At 42.3% G+C, this 18,794-nt stretch overlaps 1 protein-coding gene across 13 annotated transcripts in view; it reads left to right on the top strand.

Annotated features, from left to right (window-relative positions):
• osbpl3b (oxysterol binding protein-like 3b) overlaps nt 1–18,794 on the top strand; it is a 237,289-nt gene that overhangs the window by 124,538 nt on the left and 93,957 nt on the right. For all 13 annotated transcript variants that reach the window (XM_041183816.1, XM_041183809.1, XM_041183813.1 and 10 more), the window contains one exon: nt 3,404–3,537. In XM_041183816.1, the coding sequence (XP_041039750.1) occupies nt 3,404–3,537 (134 nt within the window). The remainder of the gene's footprint in view (nt 1–3,403; nt 3,538–18,794) is intronic.

Here is an 18,794-nt window from a genome sequence, read left to right as displayed (position 1 = left end):
TGCCTGTAGGCTTCACTTTGTGCACCTGGCTCCAATGGCCCACTACTGCTGCTGGCAGGTCGCCTCTCACATGGCAGGGTCCATTCAGCCAACTGCTAGCAAAATATCAGCAAGCTGCTCATAATGACGCTAATTGGGGCCTTAATGAGTTCTACTGGTTGCCAGTCTTTGTGCAACCTGGAGCTGATCCACCTGCTGGCCCACCCCAGAAACCACCTCAGCAGTGGGAATGCGTTGAGGAATAGTCCTGGCCCAACTCCCAACTATTTTTTACTTGTACAGAGGTTCAGACAGTAGTACTTATACTGAAGACAACAATTCATTAACTCCCCAAACTCTCCACTTGCTTTGAAATGAAACTTCTGAGGTTTTAGGAGTTTTAACCTCTTAACCAGTAAGCATTCTAATTCTTAAGTTTGCATGTCAGGAGCTTCTGGATATCTTCATTAATGATGGATCTGATTTTTAAGACCTGGTTGTTTTCTGATTATTGTTGCTTCTCTTCCGAGAGATGGCAGCAAGAAATGTGTGAGACAGGGAGGCAGACTGATGGGTGTTGATTTCAGAACTCGTGATAATTCTCATCGTGGTTTTCAGCTACATGACTTTGAGATTTACGCATGTACTTCCCACACATGCTGGTGCACAGTATTCAACTACTGAGAAAACAAGGGCCAAGATGGCTTCTGCAGAGTTTGAGCTTTTGCTCCCTAGCTGGTCCCAGATAAGTGGTGGATAAATTGATTCTAGTCTCCCTCTTGGTTGCAGTTTTATCAGATGTTGACGAGATGTGACATCATGACCTGGAGTCACTCCATGGCAATTAGGGAGGCTCTCTTACCTGGAGCAGAATTTTTAGCTCAGCAGACCGGTGCGATCAGCAGGTCCAGGATCAGCCGGGGAACTGACCGACGACCACAATTGGCCCCTAACCGCGATTTCATGCTGGCTGACCAATTAATGGCCAGCCAGCGTGGAGCACACGCCGAGAAGCTCAGCACTGCTGGATTGGGGGCAGGAGGAGGGCAGGTGCTGACATCGGCACGGGTGAGCACTGACAGCTGCCTCAAGGAGCTGGAGGCCTGAAAAGCATTAAGTAAAGTTTTTGAAATCAAGTAAAAGAGGTGCAAGCATCACAATCAGTCACCTGAAAATATACATGATATAAAAACGCTGTCCATAGATTTTTCTTTTTCTTCTTTCATTTAATAACGGAAACCTCATCTCGCCCTTGGATGAGGTTTCATGAAAAATGCAAAGTCCACCAACCGTAAGGTTGGATGGACCACAAAGAATCAGAGACAATTGCACCCCTAATAACCTTAATTGGCCTCTTAATTGTTGGCGGGCGTGCTTCCGACTTTGGTGTGTGCCCACTGACTAAAATATCACGCGAGCGCGGGATGACATCAGGACATTCACCCCATGTCATCTTGCACGATTTCGTGTCCAATTGGGTCGGGCGTGTGCCTGCCCACCCACCCGCCTAGCTAAAAATTCTGCCCCTCACTTCATTATCACAGAATTTACCACTCGTGGTGCTTTGTGTGCTGCTTGCACAAATGAAACGCAGAAACAAACTTGTAAACAAGTCCACCACAGTTTATAGTCCAAGTATTTTTAAATCTTTTGTCTGCATTTGATCCACTTGGTTTAAGGCTCTCACTTGAAAGGTTATCACAAGGTCAGTGGAGTGTCACTAATTTTAATATAAAAAAGATGGGCTCAAGACTGAATCCTGGGGGAAACTGTTATTCAGTTGTCAGGGTCTGCTAATTTGCTCAGAATTGTGCAGAAACTTTTAGTTGATGGGCATGGTTTTTAATAGTTGCTCTGCTAGTTTGCAGCCTAGTTGTCTAGATATTTTTGACCTTGTACGATCCCTTCATATCCTGCTGACAAGCTCACAAAAGCCATTGCTGTTTAGAGTTCATACTAATGATAAGCCTTGAGGGTTGTGATGGCAATTGTGTGTGTACACTAGTAAATATGAAACAACCAATGTTTGCACTGTACTGGGAAACCCAACATCCTAACATGCTTGTCCTTTAATATTTAGTACAGTTCCAATGATCATCTATCATTACTTACGTAAGTAAGCAGAGATTTTATAAAATTACGAGCTACAGAACGTTGCCCAGTGGAAATACTCATTTGGAGTTTGTGTATGAAGGTCAGCAGGCCTGCCAGATAACTTTCAAGAATTCTGTCCTATGATAACTGTTGAGTTCTTCCCCCAGTTCCCAATATATGTTCCTGGCATGTGATGTTCAGCGCTGGGAGCACCTCTAGTAGACTCTCTTCTGTAAGCTGCAGTTATATCTAAAAACAAAATGGGGCAAGATGTTCCCCTCGTCGGGTGGGCGGGCCCAGGAACAGCTGCGAGACGGCCCGCCGCCCACGATCAGGCTCTGACCGCAGTTTCACACTGGCTGGCCAATTAACGGCCAGCTAGCATGAAATACGCGCTAAGAACCTCAGCACTGCCAGGGTGGGGTATGGGAGGAGCGCATTGAAAGCCCCCTGAAGGCACAGAGCTGCCTCAAGGAGCTGAGGAATTTTAAATACAGAAATAAACGTTTTACAAATGATATGAACTTGTCCCCATGTGACTCAGTCAGATGAAGAGGGGCATGTTAAAAATGATAATATTTTTTTATTTACTATTGGAAACCTTATCCTGGCCGTTGATGAGGTTTCATTAAAAAATGCAAAGGCCGCCTGGCCTGTTCGCCTGCCCACCAACCATAAGGTTGAACGGGTAGCGAAAAATAGCTTTCAATTACTTGCTTAAGGGCCTTAAAAGGCCTCTTAATTGTTGGCAGGCATACAGCACACTCTCATGTGCGCCCGCAGACTGAAATATCGCGCGAGCATGTGATGACGTCAGGATGCTTGCCCAATGTCATCTTGTGCTATTTCATGTCCATTCAGGTCAGGTGCACGCCCACCCTTGGGACATAAAATGCTGGCCATGATGTTGTAAAACATCAACATCCTCACTTGCAAGCTGTTATGCATCACATAGGAATTTAAAAACAGTTGATATACATTGTTAGCTGATTTAAAAAAAAAACCTATATCATTGAATGTATGCTCCCCTGAAACACCCAGTTTCTTGTCTTTATCAATATATTTAAGAAAAGGACAGGTCACAAGGTTGAAGTTGAACCTCCAATACAAGCTCCAGTATCGTAATATGCTCAAGCTTCGTACTTTTGGTCTGTGGAATCCTCTGAATCTACGAATTAGATTGCAGCCTTGGGTTCCTTCATGTCTTCATGTGTCCATTTCTACGCATCAGCATAGTGCCATTATTTGAAAACTGATTTAAGGAAAATTATATGTGCACATTCAGAAGCCCATTCCTGTGTAGTTACTTGATCCTTTTTTTATTTGACAGTTCACTCTGCTTTAAATTCGGTGTTCAATTCACTGATAATTGAAAAGGAAAAATTCAAACAAATGATATCAGAACATGATGCTTGCCGCTCACCATCTCCACAGATCATTGGCCTGAAGACTGCCTTAGCCTCGGTAAGTTTAGAGACATTACTACAGCAGCAAATATTGTTGAACGCTATTAGGTTTGAAGCTTTCCGAAAGAAAAATAGGAAGCTGTTTTGCAACCTTCGCTATAAAAGATTGCTGTTTGCTTGAGTTGAAATTTATTTTGGCACATGGCAAGTTTGTAATTGGTGAAATGAACAAATTCTCATCACTTTGCTGCTTAAAAGTGAATTGAATGTACTTCTTGTTAATGAGTTTAATGTTTCAGAGGATTTTCTGTCTTGTAAATTTTAAGTGGAGCAGTTCACCCCAATCCATTTGTAAGCTTGTTGTCTATCAGCCACTATTGATATTGATTTCTCAGGTAACTATGGGAAAGGGACCATTTCTTTTAAGTCTGTTGTTTCATGGGACGTGGGTGTCACTGGCAAGGCCAGCAAATTTAGCTCACTCCTAATTGTCCTTGATCTGAGTGGCTTGCTAGGGCAGTTAAGGGTCAATCACATTAGTATTGGAGTCACCTGTAGGCCAGATCAGGTAAGGATGTTCTTAAAGGATTTTTTTAAAAGTTTCTATAATTTATTGATTTACGATGAGATCCAATATACAGAGATAATCAGTACATGAGCCTAGAAGGAAATTTGCAATCTGTACTTAATTTCTTGCAAACACTTGGTCCATTCCTCTAAGGTTTGAAACCAGCTTATATTTCAACTCTTTCTTGGACTCGAACTCAAGTTCTGTCGAAGGGTCATGAGGACTCGAAACGTCAACTCTTTTCTTCTCCGCCGATGCTGCCAGACCTGCTGAGTTTTCCCAGGTAATTCTGTTTTTGTTTTTGTTTTGGATTTCCAGCATCCGCAGTTTTTTTGTTTTTATTAAAAATTCCATGATATTTTTTGAATTAAGAGTTGGCATTCTGGCCAATGTTCTTTCTTCATTATCATTTCACTTTGTTTTGTTGTTTGCAGTTCAAGAATTAGTTTGTGTGAAGTGCTTTGGGATGTTTGTCGGATATATAATAAATGCAAGTTCTTTTCCTTGGCCAACCTGTCTTTTTGTTCTTTCTGTTAACTTTTAAACTACTTTATAAATTTTTTTTTGCTTTGAATGTATATTAAATTTATTTGGAGTTGCAGATGTCATCCAATAATATATATTGGATTAGCTTTGGTGCTGCTCACAAGTAGACTGGAGTGTCGTCGTGACACTGAGCCGGTAATTTGGTCTGTCTCTTTTTAATCTCACTGCTCTTGGGCAATTGTAGCATCTTTAGGTACTTATAAAACTGCTGTTGTCAATGGGGTAACTGCTTGTAACTTTGATGCTTCAGATCAACAGATGGCTTTTTAAAAGAAAAAAATTTATTCTACGATATTCTACAAGTGTGGTGCCTGGAAATGAGATCATACTGTGCTAGATATGATTTTGTTTTATGCAACGTTATCAACTTTTCCATCTAATTTAAAGATGTATGTATCTGAGCATTTAGGTGTCCCTTCTGTTCATTCTATTTCCGATCCTTTTTTATTAAAATATATTGTTTTGCATTCTGTACATTAAACACCCTAATCTTCTAACTTAGGCGCATCTTCCTGAAGTCGCACCCTGTTCTCTTCAGAGTCAACCAAACCCTCCTTAATTTGTCATTTTCTACAAGTCTATTTGTACCAAAGGAGCTATGCATTTTTGAATTAGAAAAGTTAAAAAAGCTGTTATATAATGAGCACTGAACTCAAATGAGAAGCAGAAGTGTGCTGAGTTGATTCAAATTTAATTGGACAAGTATCTTGTATGATTTGTTTTGAGCCAATTTGGCATCTGAGCTTTTTAACAGAACACGCAGTTGGGAAAATATTTCTCTCTTGAATATAGGAGCAATATCCTACCATGAGTCTCACCTGTGTTTGGTAATTTTGTCTTTTTATTCATTATTCTCTCATAATTACATGATGACTTGTAGAGGGGTTTCATGAAAATAACTTCACTATCTGTGGATTGTCATGCTGACTCACCAATAACTTGTGTTTTAGATCAAGTTTCAGATTTTCAAACCTTTTTTTAATTCTTTCATGGGATGTGGGCATCACTGGCTAGGCCAGCATTTATTACCCATCCCTAATTGCCCATGACAAGGTAGTGATCAGCTGCCGCCTTGACCCGCTGCAGTCCATGTGATGTAGGTGCACTCAGTGCTGTTAGGGAGGGAGTTCCAGTATATTGGTCCAGTGACAGTGAAGGAACAGTGATATATTGCCAAGTCATGATGGTGTGTGCCTTGGAGGGGAACTTGCAGGTGGTGGCATTCCCATGCATCTGCTGTCCTTGTCCTTTTAGGTGGTAGAGGTCGCGGGTTTGGAAGCTGCTGTTGAAGGAGTCTTGGTGAGCTGCCGCAGTGCATCTTGAAGATAGTACACACTACTGCCTCTCTGTGTTGGTGTTGGAGGGAGTGAATCTTTAAGATGGTTGGTGGAGTGCCACTCAAGTGGGCTGCCTTGTCCTGGATGGTGTGAAGCTTCTTGTGTTGTTGGAGCTGCACTCTTCCAGGCAAGTGGAGAGTATTCTAGCACACTCCTGACTTGTGCCTTGTAAATGGTGGACAGGCTTTGGGGAGCCAAAAAGTGAGTTACTCGCTGCAGAAATCCCAGCCTCTGACCTGCTCTTAGAGCTGCAGTATTTATTTGGCTAGCCATGGAGGGTTTGAGTGTATGTGAGTAACACGTTCTGAAGAGGTTGATTCATGAGTATAAAATAATGAGGTTTTGGCAATTATTTGAAGTAAGAGCCTTCTACACAGGTTTCCCAGTGTTTGGGCAACTCCACGTTAACATGGAAGTGAGATTGAGTGGCATTTTTAGGGGTGGTTAAAGGTCATGTGTCCCAATACGAATAAGGGCTCAGCACTTGCAGCTGCTTTCTCAGTCCCCTCTGCAAAATGGTTCAGTGAGTGCATTTGCTGTGCGAGAGACCTAGTTGTCCAGGTTGAAGATTTTCTCAGAGGATGTCAGAATGGGAAGTGTCATGGTTGCTCTAGGGCATTGGGTGAGAAAAATAAATAAGCAAAAAGTGCGTGCTGTGGAGGGAGCTGCGTGTGGGCAAGAGAGAAATCAGGTTCATTGTGTGCATTACTCACCTAACAGTGTACAGGCAGAAACTCGGCATCCTTGACCTCTCAGAACAGCAGTGCCTTCAGTGGCTCAGATTGTCACATCACATGGCCACAGATATTTTCAACCTTCCCACAGAAGATATGTAGCTGCTGTACCTGGTGTTTGTTACCAGCAACTGTAAAGTTGCCGTTGCCATCAATCCCTTTGCATCTGGTTCCTTCTAGGGTACTATTGGAGCCATATTGAGGGTCTGTCAGTCTATTGCCAAAAAATGCACATGGCAGGTGACAAGTGGATTGTTTGCCAGGTCTTGGTGTGATTTGATTTTAGATTATGTAAAGTTTAACAATAAATTGTGTCAGGGGGCTAAGACCACACATTGTATTTTATATACATCCTCATGGCTAATTTCCAAAATTATAAAAATTGCGCAAAGACCCTTTTTAAAATAGCTGAAGCTATGTCTGTCTGTGATTCTGGAACAGTAGCTAAAATGGCGGTTGCACAGAAATTACACCTTGTTACCTCTGAAGAGAGCCTAACAAGCCCCTGTTGGCTGCAGAGACCAAATTCAAAGGGAATTATACAAAGGCCATCTACATTTCATAAGCCAGTTCTGGCCAACTGGAGACGAAAATATTTGTTAGGACCATGGACCCCACAATCTCCCATTCAGGACTTAAGAGCTGTCAGATACTACTTTCTGGACCAAGCAGCCCATTTTTCGCAGTCTTTTTATCATTCTCAGATCTTTGACAATAGGGCAGGGTTTCGTGGCTTTCCAGCACTTGAATATCCCTGTTACCTGGCAATCAGAATGGAAAGATATATTCATGCTATGGTCTCGCCGAAGCACTATACAGTTTGATCATGATTTCCTCTGCCTTGCACTCCTCTGCATTGGCTATATAATACAAAATTCTTCTATTACTGTTTAATCTTATTGTCTGGCCATGTTGAGCATTGAATCTATCAAGTTTCTCAAGTTCTGTTTAATTTCATCCTTATTTCTTTCAGTACCACTGAGGAGTATGTAAACAGCTCATCTTTTTTTATACCTACCTTTAAACAAAACACAATAGAAATTAAGTCAGCCATCTCCCATAAAATTGATATTGCCTTGTAAAACAGTACGATTATGGGACAAGTTCAGTGACACTGCCCCCAGAATGGAACTCTATAAGACGCAAGTGTAGCTGTTGTAGCCACAATATTAATATGGCTAGTCCAGTTCAGTTTCTGTTCAATGGTAATCTCAGGATGTTGATAGTGGGGGATTCAATGATGGTAATGCCATTGAACATCAAGGGGCAATAGTTGGATTCTCTGTTGCTGGGGATGGTCATTGCCTGTCACTTGTGTGGTGCGAATGTTACTTGCCACTTGCCTGCCCAAGCCGGGATATTGTCCAGCTCTTGCTGCATTTGGACATGGACTGATTCAATATCTGAGGAGTCGTGAATGTTGCTGAACATTGTGCAATCATCAGCAAACATCCCCGCTTCTAGCCTTATGATGGAAGGAAGGTCATTGATGAAGCAGCTTTAAGATGGTTGGGCCTAGGACGCTACCCTGAGGAACACCTACAGTGATGTCGTGGAGTTGAGATGATCAACCTCCAACAACCACAACCATCTTCCTTTGTGCTAGGTATGACTCCAATCAGCAGAGTTTTCCCTCTGATTCCCATTGACTCCAGTTTTGCTAGGGCGCCTTGATACCACACTCAGTCAAATGCATCCTTAATGTCAGGGGGCACTCCATCCCCCCCTACCCCGGCCACCACCACCACCTCACCTCGGGAGTTCAGCTCTCTTGTCCATGTTTGAACCAAGGCTGTAATGAGGTCAAGAGTTGAGTGGACTTGACAGAACCCAAACTGGGCATCAGTGAGCAGGTTATTGTTAAGCAAGTGCCACTTGATAGCACTGTTAATGACCCCTTCCATTAATTTACTGATGGTGGAGAGTAGACTGATGGGGCGGTAATTGGCCAGGTTGGATTTGTCCTGTTTTTTTATTTGTACAGGACATACCTGGGCAATTTTCCACATAGCCGGGAAGATGCCAGTGTTGTAGCTGTACTGGAACAGCTTGGCTAGACAAGCGCTGGAGCACATGGGTTCAGTGCTATTGCCAGAATATTGTCAGGGCTCATAGCCTTTGCACTATCCAGTGCCTTCAGCCATTTCTTGATACCACATAGAATGAATCAAATTGGCTGAAGACTGGCACCTGTGAGGCTGGAAACCTCCTGAGGAGGCCAACATGGCACTTCTGCTGAAGATTGTAGCAAATGTTTTAGCCTTTTGCACTGATGCGCTGGGCTCCCCCATCATTGAGGATGGGGATATTTGTGGAGCCACCTCCTCCAGTGAGTTGTTTAAAAGCCCACCACTATTCATGACTGGATGTGGCAGGACTGCAGAGCTTAGATCTGATGCATTGGTTCTGGGATCACTTAGCTCTTTCTATCATATGTTGCTTCTGCTGTTTGGCATGCAAATAGTCCTGTGTTATAACTTCACCAGGTTGACAGCTCATTTTTAGGCATGCCTGTGCTGCTCCTGGCATGCCCTCCTGCACTCTTCATTGAACCAGGGTTGATCCCCTGGCTTGATAGTAATGGTGGAATGGAGGATGTGCTGGGCCATGAGGTTACAGATTGTGGCCAAGTACAATTTTCTGCTGCTGATGGCCCACAGTGTCTCATGGATGGCCAGCCTTGAGTTGCTAGATCTGTTTGAAATGTATCCCATTTCGTATAGTGGTAGTGCCACACAACATGATGGATTGTATCTCAGTGTCAAGGCGGGACTGCGTCTCCACAATGACTTTGCGGTGGTCACTCCTACCAATACTATCATGGACAGGCACATCTGCGGCAGGCATGTTGGTGAGGATGAGGCCAACAATGTGTTTCCTTCTCGGTTCCCTCGTCAATTGCCGCAGACCCAGTCTAGCAGCTATGTCCTTTAGGACTCGGTCAGCTCAGTCAGTAGTGGTGCTACCGTGTCACTCTTGGTCATTCAAGTACCCCACCCAGAGTACATTCTGCACCTTTGCAACCCTTGGTGCTTCTTCAAGTGGTGTTCAACACGAAGGATCACTGATTCATCAGCTGCGGGAGGGCGGTACTTGGTAATCAGGAGGAGGTTTCCTTGCTCATGTTTGACCTGATGCCATGAGTTGCTATTGAAGATTCCCAGGGCAACTCCCTCCTGACTGTATACCCCTGTGCTGCCACCTCTGATGGGATGGTGATGGTGGGACCTGGGATATTATCTGTAAGATAGTCATCCTCACCGAATCCTGTGTCAGGCTGTTGTGGTACTAGTCTGTGAGACAGTTCTCCTGATTTTGGCATTAGCCCCCAGATGTTAGTAAGGAGGACTTTGCAGGGTCGACAGGGTTGAGCTTGCCATTGTCGCTTCGGGTGCCTAGGTTGGTGCCAGGTGGTCCGTCCAGTTTCATTCCTGTTTTGTGACTTTGTAGCAGTCTTCAATGCAACTGAGTGGCTTCCTAGGCCATTTCAGAGTTAGCCACATTGCTGTGGCTCTGGAGTCAAATGTAGGCCAGACCAGGTAAGGATGACAGATTTCCTCCTCTAAAGGACGTTAGTGAACCAGGTGGGTTTTTACAACAATCGACAGTGGTAAAAGCAAAATACTGTGGCTGCTGGAAAAAAATCAGCAGGTCTGGCAGCATCCGTGGAGAGAAAAACAGAGTTAACATTCCGAGTCCAGAGCTGAAGAGAAGTGGAAATGTGATGAAATTTATACTGCTTAAGGGGGGTGGAGCAGACGAAGCTGGATAGAAGGCCCAGCGATAGGTGGGGACAAAGGAGAGATTGACAAAGATGTCATGAACAAAAGGACAAAGAGAGTGGTAATGGTAAGGGCTAAAAATGGTGCTGATAGTGGCATTAAGGTAAGAGGGCAGCATGTGATAAAAGCAGAACAATGGTAAGCACTGTGTGCAGGAACAACATGGAACAAGTAACAGCCCTTTTGGGGGTGGGGAGGGAGGTGGCAGTGGTGGGGGGAAACGTCTAGAAAATGGGATAAAAGGGGGGGATAAAAAAGGATAAAACAATGAATAAATGAATAAAAATACATTTTTTAAAAAGTGGATAAAAAATAAAAATTAATGTAGTAAAAAGGGATTGAAAAGCGGGTGAGGAGAGAGTTCATGGTTTGAAGTTGTTGAACTCAATGTTAAGTCCGGAAGGCTGTAAAGTGCCTAATTGGAAGATGAGGTGCTGTTCCTCCATTTTGCATTGAGTTTCACTGGAACATTGCAGCAGGCCAAGGACAGACATGTGGACATGAGAGCAAGATGGTGTGTTGAAATGGCAAGTGACAGGATGATCTGGGTCATGCTTGCGGACGGACCGGAGGTGTTCCACAAAGCGGTCACCCAGTCTGTGTTTGGTCTACAATGTAGAGGAGACCGCATTGGGAGCAGCGAATGCAGTAGACCAAATTAAAAGAGCTGCAAGTGAAGCACTGCTTCACCTGAAAGGACTGTTTGGGCCCTTGGACAGTGAGGAGAGAGGAGGTAAAGGGGCAGATGTTGCACCTTCTACGATTGCTTGGGAAGGTGCCATGGGAAGGGGATGAGGTTTTGGGGTTGATGGAGGAGTGGACCAGGCTGTCCTGGAGGAAACGCTCCCTATGGAATGCTGACAGCGGGGGGTGAGGGGAAGATGTGTTTGGTGGTGGCATCATGCTGGAGTTGGCAGAAATGGCAGAAGATGACCCTTTGAATGTGGAGGCTGGTAGGTTGAAAAGTGAGGATGAGGGGAACCCTATCATGGTTCTGGGTTTCATGGTCTTCATTAAACTTTTAATTCCAAATTTTTATTGAATTCGAACATGGGTCCCCAAGGCATTACCCTGGGTCTCTGGATTACTAGTCCAGTAACAATACCACTACACCATTGCCTCCCCCTTGCTCCATCACTGTTTTTAAGGCTGAGATAAACAGATTTTTGGTCTCAGGGAATTGGGGGATAGGGGGAATGGATGGGAAAATAGAGCTTGAGACAGATTATCAGCCATGATTGTATTGAATGGTAGAGCAGGCTTGAGGGGGCAATGTGGTTTCCTCCTCTATTTCTTATATTCTTAAATGCCTGGCCTCACTCCTCCCTAACTCTATATTTATCTCCAACCCTTGAAACCTTCAAGATCTCTGCACTTCTTCACTTTTGACTGCTTGCAGTTTGATTTCAACCATTTCCCCAGAAGACACAGCTGCTAGATTATAATCTCTGGAATTCCCTCCCTAACATCTCCATCTCTTGAGCTCTTCCACCTTAAAAATGCTCTTTTAAATCTGAAATAAAAACAGAAAATGCTGGAAATACTAAGCAGATCTGGCAGCATCTGTGGAGAAAAAGACTTTGCTTCCATCGTCTTTTTAGGAAGAGAGTTCCAAAGACACTCAACCATCAGAGATAAAAATTCTCCTCATCTCTGTCTTAACTGAATGGCCCCTTATTTTTTAAACAGTGACCCCTAGTTCTAGATTCTCCCACAAGAGGAAACATCCTCTGCACATCCACGCTGTCAAGACCCCTCAGGATCTTAAAGGTTTCAATTAAGTTACCTCTTATTCTTCTAAACTCATTTGGATACAAGCCTAACCTGTCGAGCCTTTCTTCATAAGACAACCTACCCATTCCTGGTATCAGTCGAGTAAACCTTCTCTGAACTACTTCTAACACATTTATGTCTTTCTTTAAGTAAGGAGACTAGTACTGTACACATTACTCCAGATGTGTTCTCACCAATGCTCTGTACAACTGAAGCATAACCTCCTTACTTCTGTAATCAATTCCCCTCACAATAAATGATAACATTCTATTAGCTTTCCTAATTACCCACTGTAGCTGCATACCAACCTATTCTGATTCATGCACTAGGACACCCAGATCCCTCTGAATCTCAGAGCTCTGCAATCTCTCACCATTTAGATAATCTTTATTCTTCTTGCCAAAATGAACCATTTCACATTTGGCCACATGATACTCCATTTGCCAGGTCTTTGCCCACACGCTTAACCTATCTATGTCACTTTGTAGCCTCCCTATGTCCTCTTCATAATTTACTTTCCTACCTATCTTTGTGCAATCAGCAAATTTAGCAACCATTCCTTTGGTCCCTTAGTCCAAGTAATTTTTATAAATTGTAAGAAGTTGAGGCCCCAGCACTAATCCCTGTGGCACATCACTCGTCACATCTTGGCAACCAGAAAAATACCCAATTATACCAACTCTGCTTCCTGTTAGCTAGCCAATCTTCTATCCATGCCAATATGTTACCCTCTACATCATGAAATTTTAATTTCCATAATAACATCTGATGTGGGTCTTTATTTAAGAGCCTTCTGGAAATCTAAGTACAGTATATCCACCGGTTCCCCTTTATCCACAGCACATGTGACTCCTTCAAAGAACTCCAATAAATTCGTTAAACATGATTTCCCTTTCCCAAAACCACTCTGACTCTGCCTGATTACCTTGAATTTTTCTAAGTACCCAGCTGTAACATCTTTAATAATAGCTTCAAACATTTCTCCTAAGACAGATGTTAAGCTAACTGGTCTGTAGTTTCCTGCTTTCTTGTCTCCCTCCATTTTTGGATAAAGAAGTTATATTTGCCATTTTCCAATCTAATGGATCCTTCCCTGAATCTAGGGAATTTTGGAAAATTAAAACCAGTGCATTAACTAGCTCACTAGCCACTTCTTTCAAGACCTTAGGGTGAAGTCCATCTGGACCCGGGGATTTGTCAGCCCGCAGCCCTAACAATTTGCTCAATGCCACTTGCCTGGTGATTGTAATTTTCTGAAGTTCCTCCCTCTCTTCCATTTCTTGATTTACAACTATTTTTGGGATGTTACTTGTGTCCTCTATAGTGAAGATTGAAGCAAAATACCTGTTTAATTCATCCGCCATCTCCCTACTTTCCATTATCAATTCCCCAGATGTGCACTCTGTCGGACCAATACTCACTTTGTTAATTCTTCTATGAATATCTATCGAAACTCTTACTATCCATCTTTATATTACTAGCTAGCTTTCTCTCATACTTTAATTTTTCCCCCCTTATTAATCTTTTTGTCATTATTTACTGTTCTTTATATTCTTTCCAATTTTCTGACCTGCCACCCATCTTTGCATAATTATATGCTTTTTCTATCGGTGTAATACTGTCTTTAACTTTTTTAGTTAATTACGGATGGTGGGCCCTCCCCTTGCGATTTTTCTTTCTCATTGGAATGCATATATTCTGTCTATTCTTAAACATCCCTTTAAATGTCTGTCACTGAACTTCGATTGACCTATCCCTTAATCTCACTTTCCAGTTCACTTTAGCTAGCCCTGCTTTCATGCCCTCATAATTGCCCTTATTTAAGTTTAAAATAGTAGTCTTGGATGCACTCATTTCTCTCTCAAAATGAATGTAAAGTTCAATCATCATATGATCACTTTTACCTAGGGGTGTCTTCAGTAGGAGGTTATCAATTAATCCTATCTTGTTGGTCAGTACCAGGCATAGTATAGCCTGCTCCCTGGTTGTCTCCAGAACATGGTTTTCTAAGAAACTATCCTGAAAACATTCTATGAACTCCTCATCTATGCTACCTTTGCCAATTTGAGTTTTCCAGTCTATACGTAGATTAAAATCCCCCATGATTATTGCTGTACCTTTCTGGCAAGCTCGCATTATCTCTCCTTTTATACTCTTTCCTACTGTGTAGTTACAATTGGGCCTGTATACCACTTTTACAAGCAACTTCTTGCCTTTATCATTTCTCATCTCAAACCAAACTGCTTTTACATCCTGGTTCCCTGAATTTAAGTCATCCCTTTCTAATGGGCTAATACCATCATTAATTAACAGAGACACCCCTCCACCTTTTCCTAACTCTCTGTCCTTCCTAAATGTCACATGCTCTTCAATATTCAGGCCCCAATCTACATCATCCTGTAGCCATGTCTTTGTAATGGCTCTCAGTGCAAATAGAAATAAATAGATACAATCTGTCAGTTCATCTGTTTAGTTTCAAAAACTATGTGCATTTAGATACAAGGCCTTTGGTTTTGCCTTTTATTTTTGTAGCATCTAGCCTTATCTGTTGATTTATTCTTAGATTTGTTCTCTGTCACTTCCTGTCATCTCTCTTGCTTCGCCTCTACTCTTTGGTTTACCATATCTTCCCAAATTTGATCCTTTGCCCCTACTATTCAGTTTAAAACCATCTCTACCTCCCTAGTTAGGTGACTTGCAAGGACACACAGTTCAGTTGTGGACCGTCCCAGTGGTACAGGCCCCATTTTCCCCAATACTGGTGCCAGTGCTCCACAAACTAGAACCCAGTTCTGCTACACCAGTCTTTGAGCCATGCATTCGTTTCCCTAATCCTTTTAGTCCTACGAGAAGTTGCAAGTGGCTCAGGTAATAATTCAGAATTTATCTTTGAGGTTCTGCTTCTTAATTTGCTGCCTAGCTCGTCATACTGACTATGCAGAGCCTCATTCCACATCCTGCCTATGTCGTTGGAACCTACATGGACCACGACCATTGGATCCTCCCCCTCCCACTGCAAATTCCTCTCCAGCCCTGAGCAGATGTCCCAAACCTTGGCACTGGGCAGGCAGAAAAGCTGTCTGGACTCTCACTGTTTGCTACAGAGAACAGTGTCAATCCCCCTCACTATAGTGTCCCCTAATACCATTGCATTCCTTTTTGCGCCCTCCCACTTGGATGACTGCCTGTATCGCAATGCTATGGTCAGTTTGCTCATTCACCCTGCAGTCCTCACTCTCATCCAAATAAGCTGAGAAAACCTCAAACCTATTGGACAAATGCAGAGGCTCACACTCATGCCCTCTGGGTCGCCTTACCTGCCTCACTGGCAGTCTCACCCTCCTGTCCCTGGCCACTGACCCAGTCAGCAGAGCCTATCTTAAGTGGTGTGACTGCCTCCTGGTATAAGGCATCCGGGTAACTTTCCCCCTCCCTGATGTGTCACAGAGTCTTCAGCTCAGCCTCCAGCTCAATGACTCTGAGCCAAAGTTCCTCAAGCCACAAACACTTTTTGCAGATGTGTTTGCCCTGGATCGCAATGTTATCCAGGAGTTCCCACATTCTGCAGCCTTGACACATCACCTGTCCTGCCATCCTTAATGTATTTTAAATAATGAATTATATTAATCACTTACTTAAGTTGCTTTCTTATATGTTTTAACTTTACTGCCAAATTTTGTACTATTTTAAACCTTAGGAATAGAATAGAACTTCCCCACTTACCAGATACTCACCAAACAGCGAGCTCCTTTTCTGGTAGTAGAGAGAGAGAACCAATTTATATGGGTTGAGAAAGATAGAAAGAGGAAATGAACAACTCCTTCTCCCCCTTCACTGAACTCCCCTCTCACCAAACTTCAAGGCTGGAATTTTATGGCCCTGTTGCAGCAAGGACAAGACCGAAAAATGTGGCGAGCCATTCTAACCTTCAGTAACTTTGGCGGGAACGTAAAATTCCGCCCCAAGTCTTCACTCAGCCAGCTGCACTTCATTTGCCAAGGCTGCACTAAAGAACCCTAAGTTTATCGTAAACTAAACTGGGGTAACAGTAACCAGATTCAACCAATTAGCTAATTAAATACTCAGCTCCTACTGCTGAGAGTGAGTTTACCCTGCCTAGACAGCAAGAAAGAAATAACCTAGCCTGCTTACACAATACTTTCCAGTTACTGCTAATTACAGATGACATTAGATTTTAAGAGCAAAATTTAAGATCAAAATTAACACTTAAAACTCCCCTCTCGTCAAATTCCTAGTCTTCACTCTGTTCGTCAGCTGCGCTCCATTTGCCAGATAAGTATTTCCAACATTTTCTGTTTTTACTCCAGATGCTGGAAATCTGAAATATTTTGCTTTTGGCTCCTTTAAATATGCCTTTTTGACCAAGTTCTTTGATATCTACCCTCTGTGGCTCTGTGTCAAATTTTGTTAGTGATCCTATGAAGTGCATTGGGACATTTCACTGTGTTAAAAAATGCTATATAATTGCAACTATTTGTAATATTTAAGCCCTGATTCTTTGCATGCTCTCTTCCAGCAAAGCAACACTCCACACTTATCCTGGTGGCTGTTCTCCAAGCAGTACAACCAAAAACTAAAGAAATCACACCTTTTTAGAATGTAAATTATTGAAGTGTGGCTTTATTAGCAAGTTGTCATTGTCAACAGTATACAACACCACAATAATACAAGATTTTAAGATTACATTTTCTAATTCATACTATAGTTTAGTGCATATGGATTTTCAAATTGTGAATGAGTTTATGAAGACAAAAAATGTTAGATTCTATTGGGATAATTTCTGTAAATCATAAGCAATTAACATGCTCAATCTGTTAGTATTACAGCTTGTCTGCGTTCAATAATTAATGCTCTGTGTTTCCTTAATACCTTTTATTAGGCTTTGGCTCAGAATTCAGAGCTCAAAGGCCGGCTGTGCAGGATACATGCTGAGTCTCGGCTGGTAGACCCAGTTGTCACTGTATATTCAAGTCCAGGTCCAGTTAAGATGGGTCTGTGAAAATGTTGTCAACTATATCCTTAGTATTGATGTGGAATGTTCATCATGCATCATTGGAATGCAGCTTTTAATTCCTACAAATGATGAAACATTTAAGTGAGAAGTGTGTTATAACAATCCTCACAAGTGGGATGCAGGTGTAATTCCATAGTTCCTGTTGTGTGTACTAACTTTTTTAAGAAAACATCTATCTTACACTTCATTAAATGTTGGTAACTGTTCTAAATATGAAGGGCTCCTTAAAACTCAATGATAGTTGATTGAAGCAATTGCGAAACACCAAATATAAAGATTTTGGCTGTTTATGAACTCGGTTGTAACAGAAAAACATCGGTAAGTTAGAGTTAGTTTTAGCTCAATAGCTTCATGCTTGCTCGTAAATTGTATTTTTAAATTAAGATTTGTGCACTGAGTGCGGGTGCTTTTAAGGAATGGAGCATGTTTACCATTTTCATTTTGCACTGGCTCCATACTAAGAACTGTGGAATCAAGTTATATATAAGTTGGTTTTGCAGGGTGAACCTTTAACTACTCCATTCACAGTAATGTTCCTTTCATTCCTATTGAGCAGCGAAATAGCCATTTAATTATTAGCTGATAAATCTCAGCCAGCTTGCAATGGAGCGCATTATACTTGTGTGTAATTATGCCACAATTAGTGTAACAACAATAACTTGTACATTTAACAAAATAACTTGAGGCATTTTCCAGAAAAAAAGGGGAAATGAATATTGAGATGTTACAACAAAAGAATTGACAGATAATCACAATATTTTGAAGCATTTGAAGATGGGGTATGATGTAAGAGGAGAGATTTAAGAAGAATGTTTTGGAGTGTGTGGTGCAATGGCTGCAGGCTTTGCTTTGGGATTGAGGGAGCAGAGATACGTGTAGTAGCCAGAGTCAGAAGCAGGGGTGTGGAGGGGACTGCAAAAGTAAATTGGACAAGGCTGTGTAGGCATTTGTACATGAGAACAATGATCTTGAAGTCACTACCTTGGTAGAACAGGAAGTTGGTGGCATTTAGCAAGGACCGAAGTAATGGATGAGTCACTGAGAACAAAAGAGCTCTGTCTTGGGAGAAGATTTATTAACAATCAGCTACAGATTAGTAATCAGCTAGCATGAGATATCAAGAGACAGGTGGAAGAATTTCTGGTGGGAGCCATAAAGGATGACCCTTGTTTCCAGTTATCAAGTTAGAAGATATAGTGCCTTATCATAGTAATTCACAGCACAGAAGGAAGCCATTTGGCTCAATAAGTCTGTGCCAGCTCTTTATAGAGCAACCCAGTCAGATCAACTTCCTTGCTCATTATCGCCATTGTCTGGCAAGTTATTTCCTTCAAGAGCCTATCCAATTTCCTTTTGAAATCATTGATTGTTTCTCCTTCCACCATCCTCATGGGCAACGAGTTCCAGGTCATCACCATTCCCAGTGTAAAAATTTCTTACTTACATCCCCCCTGTACCTCTTTCCAGAACTTTAAATTTGTGTCCCTTAGTCCTTGCACCATCTGTGAATGTTTTTCTTATCTAGCTTTTGTAGACTTGT

The sequence above is a fragment of the Carcharodon carcharias genome, chromosome 3, assembly GCF_017639515.1.
Source record: "Carcharodon carcharias isolate sCarCar2 chromosome 3, sCarCar2.pri, whole genome shotgun sequence".
Taxonomy (NCBI): domain Eukaryota; kingdom Metazoa; phylum Chordata; class Chondrichthyes; order Lamniformes; family Lamnidae; genus Carcharodon; species Carcharodon carcharias.
Note: the sequence above shows the minus strand (reverse complement) of the source record. Positions and strands in the feature narration are given on the sequence as shown.